Below are 13,516 nucleotides of genomic sequence, written 5' to 3' on the forward strand. Positions count from 1 at the left end.
GTGGGTCATGGAGATAAGAGATCTCAAAAAAAAATTATGACCGGCACTGGTGGTTATGTGAGTGGATTCAAACAGCACTGGGTGGTGACCTTGGGCAAACAACTTATTCACCGAGTGCTGGGTTTTTCACCTGCCAAATGGAAGATAACACCCAGTCCCCAGAGCTTCCACCTTCCACCTTGACACATTCTCTCCATTTCCTCCATAACCTTAAAAGAAAATTACCTTTTCTACTGAAGAGTAGAGGTAGGGGAGAAAAAGCAAAATATACGGAGTAAGAATTGGGTGAGGGTGATAAAGTTTGGGAATTGTATCTCTGGAAGAATATTTTAAATGCTGTTTTTTTCTCTGTAAAACTGGTTCATAAAACCATTTAGATGAGCCTTGATCAAAAATGTAGAAAAGGAATATTAAAGACAACATTACTGCCTAATCCAGAGCAAGTACAGCAAAGGCTAGAGACCAAGGGCATGGCCACACCGTGTGAAAGGTGCGGACAGTGATGGTTCTTTCCAGCTCAGGGCGGCAGCATCACCTGAGGAGAGGCTGTTAGTATTATTTTTAAATGAAGCCTACGAGGTGCCACAGCCTAGACATGCTCAATCAAGAGTACTGGGCATTGGGGCAAAATCATGTGTCACTTGACCTAGACCCGCGCTTCAGATGCTCCTGGCGAGCACCTTCAGCTAGTGACCACCTCAATCGCAGCCAACATTCACGAGTGAGACACTAGGCTAAGAGGCTGACGTGACTTAATTCATCTTCGCACGATCCCGAGATCTGTGTTGACTCCTGTGTGACTGACGATCAAAGGAGGGGGCAACCGGCCCAAGGCCACACAGCTCTGAGGGGCAGGGACCGTGGCGGCCGTTGGAGGCAGACTGCTCTGTGCCAACCGGGGTCCGACTTCACGCCCCTCCCAGGGACCTGGGCGCTGCACAGTTCAGGGCGGGAGGGCAGTGAGCTTTGGCAGGCCGGCGGGAAGTGCCTGGCTGGGGACTGACCCTGACCGGCTGCATCTTCAATGTCCCTGGCAGAGAGCAGTGCCGGGAGAGCTGCTGGCAGCCACAGCCCTCACTGATTGGCAATAGCCACATGGAGGTGAGCCAGAAGGTTCTCTGTGGCCTAGAGGAGGTGGCAAAGTTCACGTCCTTCACTCCCCTCCAGGTTTTGTTACTTTATACAAATTCTAACATATCTGGTTACTTACTTTCGAGATATCAGCGGACTGAGAGCCAGTTACTCAGAAGGCAGAGGAGGCTGCCAGCAGGCACACTGAGAGCTAATGGCAGGAAAGAGCTCGAAAAATGATGATGGCAGCTGGGGGTGGGGTCAACAAGCAGAGCTGACTGCGGCTTTAGTTGAGGGGGTGAACTGCTCCCATCCCTTAATGCCTGCGCAGGGCCTCGTTAGCAGTTCAATACAATGCTTGCGATCTAATAAGACTTTTGCTGAGTCACCCAGAAGTGGTTATATTATGCCTGCTATACCCTGCTTCAGCTGGTAGGAAAATGATTCATCCTTAAAATAGTCAAAGCGAAAAAAAGTGCTTTGAACTTAGCTGAATTTTCCAGGAACTGAAACCTTACCCCTTCTACAAGGGTGGAAAAATGAACCATTACTATAAGTCTCTAATGCCTTTATTATAGGAAACAATCAAGTCATAAACCTTTACTACTATCAACTTATTACCAAACCCCGGGGCTAAAGGAGTCCTGACTGAGAGGTCCTGCAGCTGAATAAGAGCCGACGTAATGGAAGCAGAGTAACGGCGATGTGAATACTTACAGGGACTGACATCTCTGTACCTGTTTCGGTTTTTGTTCTTAGGAAGCTTGGCCACTCTACACGGGAAGTCACTGGCTTCGTGTCGGATATCCTACAAAAAAAGGATAAAGAGTTCTCTCTTGAAATCTCTGGCATCAGGAATTCATCTAGATAGTTAACTGAGCACGGGCCCTGTGCCGGGCACTGAGGAAGACCCAGCACAGAAACGGACATCAAAGGGAGACACGCAGTGTGGGAAATGCAAGGTGCTGATTCAGAGGCATGTCCAAGGTCATGGGAGGAAAACAGAAGGACAACTGGGGTGGGGGGGAGTGGCATGGGGCTGGGAGCTGGAAAGATGTGGAAGAGGGCAGGAAGATGGGGGGGGCGGCGGGCACGTTTCACTCAGGAATCCCCAGCACGGCAAAGGCACGGGGGCTGGAGTTCACGTCTTACGCAGGAACAGTGAGTGGGCCGGTGGGAGGAACAACAGGCCTGGGGCACGCAGGTGGGTACAGGCCAGATCTTGGAGAGCCTTCCAAGATCTGGGCGTTCCATCTGTAACCTTTTGTAAAGCTACAGTTATCAAGAGCAGATAAAATGCCCTTTTACGCCAACAAACTATTCAAATGCTTTCCTAGGAGATGGTAAACAAATCCCATTATACCAAACTGTCAGAAAGAGCAAGTGCCTGGACTAACAGAAGATGCACATTATGCGTCCTGCTAGATGGATCACACACATTTAATTTTGCTCCCCTAAATCAACACCCCTATAATCCTATTTAAAAGTCTTTTCCTTTAAGTCTGTATTTTACTATATATTATTAAAAGAAAAGCTCATCCAACAATGGGAATGTACTTAATGCCACTAAAATGTACACCTAAAAATGGTTACAGTGGTAAATTGTACGTTATGCATAGTCTATTACAACTTTAAAAAAAAAAAAAAAGACGAACCCACTGTGAGAGAACAGGAGAGCAGATAATAGCAACACCATTTTGGAAGCTGGAAATCAGACTGATTAGTGGTTGGCAGGCCTGAGAAAGCTCAATTACAAGCCAGCAGTGGGGAAAGCACAGAACCATCCTGATTTCCAGCACAGAACCTTCCAAAGGTGCAGGAAGTGTGCTTCTCTGGAAGGAGGGGTGGGATTCACCGCAGGGTAGCGGGGCAGGGCTGCCTGAGGGGAGCAGCATCTCCTCCCACCGTCCCTTCCGTGCTGCTGGGTGACTGCTGCCTCACAGCTCTGCAGAAATCTGGAGAGTTATCTCCTGGAAGATGTAAATCAGGGGGCAGAGTGCTCTTTAGATGATCTGAGCAGACAAGAGGAAAGACCAAGAGATGCCATTCCGGGGGTATGGAAATAACAGCCTACCTGCACCTAGAGGCCCAGTGGCCGGATCTGTGCTGATAAGCCCCTTACACCTGCTCAGAGCTCGCTGTAGACCCTGTAAAGCCCCTATTCTTCATCATGCACACACTTCTGATTACAAGATGTCAGAGGAGAGAAAGCCTCTGACACAAAAGAGATTTAAAAGAAAAACAAAACAGGCAAAAAAAAAAAGCCCCTTAGAGGAAATAAACTGCAGAGAAATGAAAGCTTAAAATATATACATTATTAATATACTCAGATAAGATACTGTATCCATGGATTAAGAACAGGATGTTGTATACAACAAAAATGTCTCTTGCAACTTAAAAACAAGATGGCAGAAATGATAAGCTTAACTGAAGAGTCACAAGATAAAGGTAGAAGAAATCCTACCTTTTCAGAAGGCAAAGCCTAAATAAATAAATAAATAACAATAATGGAAAATTAAGCAAAACAAAATATACGAAAAGAATACATTAAAAAATAGTTCAGGGCTTCCCTGGTGGCGCAGTGGTTGAGAGTCCGCCTGCCGATGCAGGGCACACGGGTTCGCGCCCCGGTCCGAGAGGATCCCACATGCCGCCGAGCGGCTGGGCCCGTGAGCCGTGGCCGCTGAGCCTGCACGTCCGGAGCCTGTGCTCCGCAACGGGAGAGGCCACAAGAGTGAGAGGCCCGCGTACCGCAAAAAAAAAAAAAAAAAAAGTTCAAGGAAATCTCCCAGACACATCAAGTGCTCATCAAAATGATAAAAACAGACCCATACTGAGGCACACTAATTTGCAATTCCAGAATCCTGCAGACAAAAAGAACATTCTGTAAGTTCCCAGGGAGAAAAAATAGTTCACTTTCAAAAGATAAGGTGATCAGATTCTGCAAGAACACTGAAAGCTGAAGGGCAATGGCGCAATGCCTTCAAAATTCTGAAGAAAAATGATGTCCAACTTAGAATTCTATACACAGCCCAATAATCAACAAGTGAGAAGGGACAAGAAAAACATTTCATATATGCAAGGTCTCAAAAACTTTACCACCCCTGCTCCCTTGCTGCAGCAATCCACTGGAGCATGTCTTCCACCTGAGTGAGGAAATAAACCAAGAAAGAGAAAGATGTAAGATATACGGGACGGGGGTCAGGGGGAAGGATCCAACACAAGAGCAAAGGCACAGGAAACTTCCACAAAAGCTGTGACGGGGGAGGCCCCAGGATGACAACTATGTACCAGCCCTAGGAGGCAAAGCAGCCAGATTGGCCCAGAATGACTCAAGAGACAGACGTGTCAACCACATGCCTTTGTCCCCTGTACCAACCGCGACCGAACGAGACCACCAAAGGGAAATGCGAAGACCTGAAGTCCAGAAAACAGGGAATCCAACTGAGAAGCAAAGCAAAGAAGTCTCAAAATGGTAGCTGTGTGGCAGCCTACAGAGCCAGCGGCCCAGACCAAAGAACAGAGGTCCCCAGTAGGGACGCCTCCAAGAGCAAATCTGAAGCTGAGGAATCACCTGCAGCTGCTCTGTCCGAACCAGCAGCCCAGCAGCCACGAGCCACACGCGGCTATTGAGAGCCCTTGAGATGTGGCCAGCCTGAAAAGAGATGTTGTGCAAGTGTAAAAATACACACCGGATTTTGATGACTTAGTGCTAAAAAAAGAAAGTAATGTATTTCAGATATTTGAAATACTGACTATTGGTTGAAATAACGTTTTGAACATATTGGATTATGCAAACTATACTACTACTTTCATCTGCTTCCTTTTATCTTTCTTACTGTGGTTACTCGAAAAAGCAGAATTACCCATATGGGTGGCGTTGTATTTCTATTGCATAGCGCTGACTGAGCTTGTGGAAAATTGTTCTGAGAGGCTATCAGAAGCTATGGGAAGAATTAGCAACAGGTAGAAAGAAAACTCTACAGATGAAAAAAAGGCAGGAAAGTATTAACTACAGGAAAATCTATTATAAAGCAAACAGTACAGTACAGCACTATCTGTGACTATGTGCCTAGGCAAATCATGTACACAATGAATATGGTTTTAACCAAAAAGTATAACATACTGGGAGAATGGGGGAGGGGAAGCAAAGTGGGAAAGCAGAAGGAATGGCTGTTTAAGAAAATGAAATCCTATACCTTAGTAAAGATCTAAATCAATGAATCCAAAGATAAACATTTTCCTTAGAAATGCGGAAATAAATACAAGCTAGGGTCAGCAGCTCCAAGAGTTCAAAACAGTCATCCATGAAGAGAAAGACGGGGGAACAGGGAGGTACGGGCAGCAAGTAACTGGATTTTATTATAAGCTTATCATAGTATTATTTAAGTTCTTAAACCATGTATACATTCAACTTGGATTCAAAAAAAAAAAAGAATGCCCACATTCTGCTATTCTACTTATTAAAAAAACTACAAAATGACAAGGAGGAGTCTTTGACTCATACTAGAAATGAGGTAATAATTTAAAGCTATGATGATATATTATAAACCCACTTGGGATTAAACAAATTAGTCCAGTAGTAACTTAGCCATCACATCATTTATGGATGAGATTAAGCTTTCAGGGAAATGCTACACAACACAGAAAAATGACTTGAAGGAAAACAAATCTCAGTTTTAAATTTCTTATTCTACTTGTTATTTGGAAGTGTTTAGCAAAAGGTACGAATTTTGCCTTGTGATGTGAAACAATCTGATCAGTCCAGCTGGTGTGACTGGATGAAGATGGAAGAAATCATTGACATGGATAAACCACTGAACTAACAAGTATTCATTCCGAGGAAATAAGGGCCAAGATAGCAACAACAGTGTGCTATTGATTTTATTCAGCCAAAGGATTTATTAATCTGTACTTCTTTGGTGAGAGAGAACACAGCAAAACTTGGAGATACCTAATAAAAATAGGAGTTATTCACACAATACTTTTTAAAAAAGAGATTCTAAAATTAAGGTATATTCATAGAGCAAAATGCACAGATCTTAAGTATGTATTTCAATTAGTTTTTCTGACCAGCTTTGAGGTATAATTTACAAATAATAAAATATACCCAGTTTAAGTGTTTCTCTATTTTAGAATGGCATATGGGAAATATATACATGCTTTGAATACAAGTGTTTACATTTCATTCAGTAAAATAAAATGCCAGGATTAGAGTCTTAAAATTGAGGAGTGATAAAGTACCTTTAAAATTAAAAGTAACTACCAATAGTGGTTTAGAAGAAAGCAAACTACTGTACCACAAAACTTTACAGAACTACAGCAAAACAAGATTTCTGTATTCTAAAACTGTATCAAAGGTAAGCTAACCTTCTAACAGCTGTAGAAAAAGCAGATCCCTGACTAATGAACAAGTTTAAGGAGACTTTCATCCCAAGCATGAAGTATCCCTAGAAGATCTTTGATTACCCTGACCAAAGATTAAATAATCCACCAAAGTATGTAAAATTTCCACACACAGAATAAAATAAAGGCCTTAAAGCTGATGATGAAAAGATGAACGCTGGGTAAACTGAGGAGCCAAGCCAAAAAGGAAACAATAAACTTGCCATGAAACATATTCCCAGAAGCATCCCCTAAAAAATACCCACTGAACGTCTCAAGAATCATTCAAAGTATACCGCATAATTTCAGGGATGGGATCACACTAACTTAGAAATTTTACCAGTGGGAAATTAACTATACCAACCAATAGATAACCTATCCATTTCCTTCCCTCGGACAGTTCTTTACTGGCTTTTTAGAAGCTTACTTCCTATTCTTAGTGTAGGTTGCAGAAATGTCATAGAATGAAACATCATATGTAATGGACGTCAAGCGTTCATGCTCTCTTGGAGAATAAATCTGATGATGTCCTACCGAAGCACAGCTCAAGTTTGGTCAAAGCTTACAGGCAAATGGTTTAAATTACACTGTATCGTTTTATATAGGCACTGGGCACCCAAAATGATGTGACTCATCTCTATAGCGAAACATTTTCATGAGAGGAAAAAAGCAAGTTCTTCCAAAATTATGATTTGGCTGGGCTAGAAAGCTGGGCTACAAAATGCTTGATAAAGTCTAAACAAAACATCTGAAGTGGAAATCTTAAGAGGCAAGGAAGTGAGCAGGGCAGAAACGACATTACCTGAACAATTTCTAAAGCTAGTTCTTTATTTCCCATCTTCCCACACTCACTTAACAAGATAACAGATGACCTCCCAGTGAGTACAAAGGGATGTAACATGCTTATAAAGCTCTGGTAATTCTGGAATGAATTAGGGCCCAGAGTGAATCAATTTCTGTATTTACAGGAAAGCTCATGATCCATTATTCAAATACCTCCCAAATCCAATTAGGCAAAAAGTCAAACTTGGGTGAAAAGCTGCTAATTGTTTACTTGAGATTTCTGTTTTTGAAAACACACAGGCATAAAAGCCAATCCAGCCTTGCAGAAATATTTTCAGGTTTATAGCACTTTGTTAAGTTAAACCTAGCGATTTTGGTTTTAACACCTTTTTCTCTTTAGTCCCAGGATAGGGTGAATGTCTCTCTTATTGGCTCTACAATAAAATGCATATTTCTCTGAAAACTATTCGAGAGTGATGAGGTGGAGCCAGCATCTTGTTAAAGCTGGGAGTCTGCTGGGAAGGGCCTAGACCTTCACCTCTCTCACCCCTCCTAGCACGGGCCCAGCCTCAGAGTAGGCACTCAACCTAATTCTAGTGATGCAATTAAGGGATGATTCCAAAGGTCCCCAAAGCTCAAAGAGTTCTTAACTCCATACCAATCTGCTTCATTTTATGGAACAGAAATGTTCTTGAAAGGGAATATGTTTAAGCAAATGTCTGGTCCAATCCTGCTTTCCAATCATTTTATTATTATTATTATTATTTTGCTGTGCAATTTAGTCACACGGCCTCCTGACAAGAGAGTACCAAAAGAGTTACTAAAACGCGGATTCAAAGCAAAAAGGGTTATTTTTAGATGGTTCGGACAGTCATCTGTTTTAAAAGTCTAAAGGAAGAAAAAACTCCAGGGGTACCTTTTATTTGCTAGAACTGCAGTGAACTACAGGTCCCTTAGCACCTTCAGCATCTTCTATGCTCCCCCGCACCCCCATTTTACAAATGATTGCCTAATTTGATTGCTCCCGCCGTTATCTAGTACTTTATGGAAGCTACTGGCTCTCAGAAATAGACAGAGCTAGACTGAAGGGAAATGCAGAAGTACAGTAAAGGCAATAATTTAAAATGCAATAAGTGAACATACAGGGTGTACATTTCCTGGAACCCTTGCAGTAGTCACCACTGAATAGGGAGATATATATAGAAATGGGGGGGAGGGGTGGCTAGACTAAAATTTTAGCAACCAACTCTTCAAAATAACATGTGTTGAACAAATTTCGTTCTTCATAAATCTCATTATAAATGAGAATATAAAATTTCTGTATAACAAAGTATACTCTGAGAAATACACAAATTATCAAAGTCAGAAGTTCAATGTCTTTCAAGTTGAAAGCAATGCTGTATTCTTTATCTATACTAGTTAATGGAACAATATAATTTACTACAAAAACCTTAGGAAAATATTTTATTATATTTATCTGTTTATATAATCAATACACGAGAAGTCACATACTCAATATTGTTAAATTTTAAGATAAACTATGACGCTTAGATAATAAAGAAAAAGCTTAAAATTTAGCTAACAAGCTTAAATTTAGCTAAAAAGCTTAAAATTTAGCTAACAAGTTTAAAATTTAAAATGATTATGTACTGAACAGAAAAAGATGATGAAATGTAAACCAAGAACCTAAGACTCTTATGTGGTAGTTGAAAGAGAAAGAGGGGGAGGGAGGAAGGAACAAAACTGGCCAGCATTTAAAAGGCAGCAGGATATACAATAATCATCCCTGCCAGAGCTTGAGGAAATGTTGGGTCATCTTGTACACTGGTTGGGGGTAAGGTTAAAAGAAAATGGAGTTACAAATCACTACAAGAACAATTATGTACATTTGGAAAACAACACGGAAAAAAGCATAATCAAATTGTTTTACAAATTCCCCACAAACGAGAGGATGAGGGCAGGAATGGAAAGTGTGGAGTACCCTTCACAAAGGGGAACCATCTGGTGGACATGGTGGGACCAATTTCACGCTCTGATGTGCACCCTCTGCTCTGGACACAAAGCAAAGGTTGATTAAATATAAAGAAAAGCACAAAGGCACAGCTAGGCTCAAAAACAGAACAAGAACAAATGAGAAAAACAGGCCTCCCACTCAAAGCGATCTGCAAGCAAGGTACCAAAAAAACAGAAGGTGTCTAGTTCTGAAAAAGATAGCCAACAAATCAGCTAGAAAAATAAATCTATTCCACAAGAAATTTATTGTTAGTCTGTCAGGCACTTTAAAGACAAATATATTTGAGATCAGGGACAAATAAAGGCATCATGTATAAAAAAGATGTTATAAATAAATCTAGGGAGGAATGAAGCCAGAATAAGTGGATAGGAAAGAACAAATGAGAAATCTTGGAAATGGAATTGACAATCACTGAAATTTAAACAACAACAACAAACCTTAACAGATGAAGATAAAAACTCTACACTGAACACAAAGGATGGGTACTTTGAAAGCAGAGGAACACAGCATGGAGAAATAGGAGATGTGAAGGAGCAGTTGAGAGACACAAAGGATAGAGCAGCCCCAGCACACCCTGAAAATATAAATCAGTACCCACACGTTAGGGTCAGAGTAAAGCTGCAAAATAGTAAGGATAAAAAATCTTCAAAGTAAATTACAGTATCTCTTGGAAGCTTAACAGAACGTGAACATTGTCATTTATTTACTTTTTACACAGCTGAATAGTTAACAAAGAAATATAAAAATTGCGTTTTCAAGTGCCACTGACTTTAAACCTTATTTTTACAACCCTTAAAGTACCTGTTTTTTGTTTTTTGAAATCACTTATGTTTTCTGTTAAATGTCATAAATTTCACCTTGGGCAGAAATCAATAGGCAGAAAATGAATCAGACTTACAGTAATTGATGTCAATGAAACATATTGGAACAAGTATTTTTTTTTTTTTAATGCTGAGAATCACAAAACCATTCCTGTAAGAGAACCGTCTAAAAAATTGAATCTACTTTCACTTCTGTTTTGTTTACCTTCTGCTTTCCATAAGGACAGTTTAAGTGTTCAGGCCCTGGGGTTCTGGCACTTTGCTGAGGACAGTGGTACAGCTGACTAAGGACACAAGTAGTTGGCAGACATCTGAAAGTGGAAGGTTTACACCTTCATTTACGTGGAACCAGATTGCCAACCACCAGCTTCCTCCTTCCATGGTTAATTTCCCTAAGCTCAGTGGTCACAGGGAGGGACCTTAGGAACCCACACGATATCCCTACTCTGAAATAACAGAACCATACTTATGAAACTGATGATATTCTGTGTATAATTTGGGAGTGTAAATGGGAGGGAAACAGAATGTCAAAATGAAACTAGCTTTGGTTAAGCATTTCTTTAATATTCCAAGAGGAGTACAAGATTCTGTACCATAACCAAAGAAAAGGCTTTTGCATTATTGTTATCAACCAAATGAGTTTTCTAAATACTTTCTAGATGTAAATGTACTTTTCTACATACCATTTCGGGGATTAGGGTTGACAAGGAAAGACGTGACCAGTGCCCAAAAGCATTATGAAGTGATAGTTTTTTACTGAAGCCACAAAGATAAAATGACAATTTGGGGAAGAGAGGAAGCAGGTGACCAAGCTCTTCTGCCTGGCTTTCCAAAGAACTCTGTGTATGTGGATTAAAGAAGCAAGGTTTAGAGTCAGTGTTTGAGTCCCTGCAATTCATCCAAATATTTATTGAGCACTGACTATGTGGCAGGCAATAAGGATATGAAGATGAACAGCCAGATAAACAGACGCTGGGTTCTCAGATACGCACTGTCACATGTATCTCACACAAATACATCCATGACTATTCATCAAGAATTAACAGTAAAACAGAAGGATTAAAGCCCTGAGCAAGTGGATACTCTACCTACACCCCCTTCCCCACCACCAAGGATCTGATCATTCTTGGAAAGGCAGTAGGAATGGTTCAGAAGCCCCAAACTCTATCTGCACCTGCATTTCTTTTTGCTTCCTCCTGTGGCTTAGATTAAGGGTTCTAGCATTGAACTATGCCTGAGAACAATGGTACCAGGCTGTATGCATAAAACCACATGCACCATACATTATGGGTTAATTAAGGATAACCTGATCTATACGCAGACTTCTTATCTTTTTTTAGACCTCAATCCAGTGTGAGATGCAGCTCTACTACATAAAGCTAATTTAGGATGTTGCTGAATAAACAGCAACGGTCTTAAAAACTTCAAGGCTTCAGGAGAAAAATCTCTTTGGGCCAATTTGGTGAGAGAGGACTTTTAATAAAATCAACAGTTCAGTGAATGCTTACTACTTAGCACGCCAAGACATGCTAGTCTAATCATAAGGTTACAAGAGACAAAAACCCATGTGAGCCCATAGCCTGTGGCTTTCTATCTGTTTTCTCCACTAAGAAGTCATGCAATACTCAGAGTTACTTGAAATTCCTAATTAAGAAAACATCTGAATGCAAGTGAAAGTAACATTGTGTGAATGCCTTTACAGCCATTTGTTTTTTAAGTAACTTATCATAACATCAGCATTGATGTCACCTCACACCTGCTTATAAGACACCTGGAAAAGTGGCAATACCAGAGCAAGATACTACTGCTACAGGCCAGAGGAGCCCTTGAAGTGTTCTGAAGAAGGTTCACTCTGTTTTGTACATTATGTGGATTTTGACAAATTTATAATGACATGTATCCTCCATTAAACAGAGTATTTGCACTGGCCTAAAACCCCCATGCTCTACCTACTCATCCCTCCCTCTCTCCCGGCACACCCCTGGCAACCACTGATCTTGCTACTGTTTCCATAGTTTTGCTTTTTCCAGAAACGTCATATGGTTGGAATGATATCATATATAGCCTTTGTCCACTCTTTTTCTATTAGGCTGTTGTCTTTTTCTTAATGATATGCAGTATTCTTTATGTATTCTGGGCACAAGTCCTTTGGTGGTCACACACACTGCAAATGTTGGCAAAAGCCAACTGATACACATATCTAACCACCCCAAAACACAGGGCTTACAACAAATTATTTGCTCGTGATTCTAGAGGTTGGTCATTTGAGCTAAGCTTAGCTGGGATAGCTTGTCTCTGTTCCATGTACTGTTGGCTGGGCTCACCACATGCATTTGTGATCACTGGTGGCCCACTGGCCTCACTTACAAACCTGGTGCTTGGCTGGCTGTTGACAAGGGTGATGGCAGTAATCAGGTCAGTGTCGTTCATCATCCAACAGGCTAGCCTGGGTTTGTTCACACTGTAGTGACTGTAGAATTCTCAAAAGCAGCAAGAAAGGGCAAGGCCCCATATGCAAGTACAGAGACACTGCAGGTTCAGTTCCAGACCACAACAATAAAGCTAATATCACAATAAAGTGAGTCACATGAAGTTTTGGTTTCTCAGTGCATATAAAAGTTATGGGTATATCATACTAGTCTATAAAGTGTGCAAAAGCATTATGTCTGAAAAAAACAATGTACATACCTTGATTTAAAAATACTTTATTGCTTAAAAAATGCTAACCGTGAGCTGAGCCTTCAGTGAGTTGTAATCTTTTTGCATTAGTAACATCAAAGATCACTGCGCATGGATCACCACAACAAATAGAATAATAATGAAAAAGTTTGAAATATTGCAAGAATTACCAATATGTGACACACAGACAAAGTGAGCAAATGTTGTTGGGAAACTGGTGCCAGTAGACTTGCTTGACACAGGGTTGCCACCAACCTTTAATGTGTGGAAAACACAATAAAGCAAAGTGCAATAAAATGAGGTATGCCTGTATTTTTTTTAGGCCTCTGCTTGTGTCATGATCGCCAACATTCTACTGGCCAAAGCTAGTCACGTGGCCAAGCACAAATTCAAAAGTGATTGTCCACCACTTGGTGAGAGTCACATTCAGAGGGGCATGAATGTGACAGACAGGGATGGGAGGAATTTGGGGCCACTTCTGCAAACAACCCAAAGTTAATGGTGTCTTTTGATGAAGAGAAGTTCTTTTTTTTTTTTTTTAACATCTTTATTGGAGTATAATTACTTTATAATGGTGTGTTAGTTTCTGCTGTATAACAAAGTGAATCAGCTATACATATACATATATCCCCAGATCCCCTCCCTCTTGCGTCTCCCTCCCTCCCACCCTCCCTATCCCACCCCTCTAGATGGTCACAAAGCACCTAGCTGATCTCCCTGTGCTATGTGGCTGCTTCCCACTAGCTATCTATTTTACATTTGG

General features: G+C 41.0%; 1 protein-coding gene across 3 annotated transcripts in view; it reads right to left on the reverse strand.

Moving 5' to 3' along the window:
* Positions 1–13,516, reverse strand: part of PTPN1 (protein tyrosine phosphatase non-receptor type 1) — a 67,030-nt gene that overhangs the window by 20,089 nt on the left and 33,425 nt on the right. For all 3 annotated transcript variants that reach the window (XM_028498449.2, XM_007128031.4, XM_007128032.4), the window contains one exon: positions 1,789–1,879. In XM_028498449.2, coding sequence (XP_028354250.1) covers positions 1,789–1,879 — 91 coding nt within the window. The remainder of the gene's footprint in view (positions 1–1,788; positions 1,880–13,516) is intronic.

This window comes from Physeter macrocephalus, chromosome 14, assembly GCF_002837175.3.
Source record: "Physeter macrocephalus isolate SW-GA chromosome 14, ASM283717v5, whole genome shotgun sequence".
Classification (NCBI taxonomy): Eukaryota; Metazoa; Chordata; class Mammalia; order Artiodactyla; family Physeteridae; genus Physeter; species Physeter macrocephalus.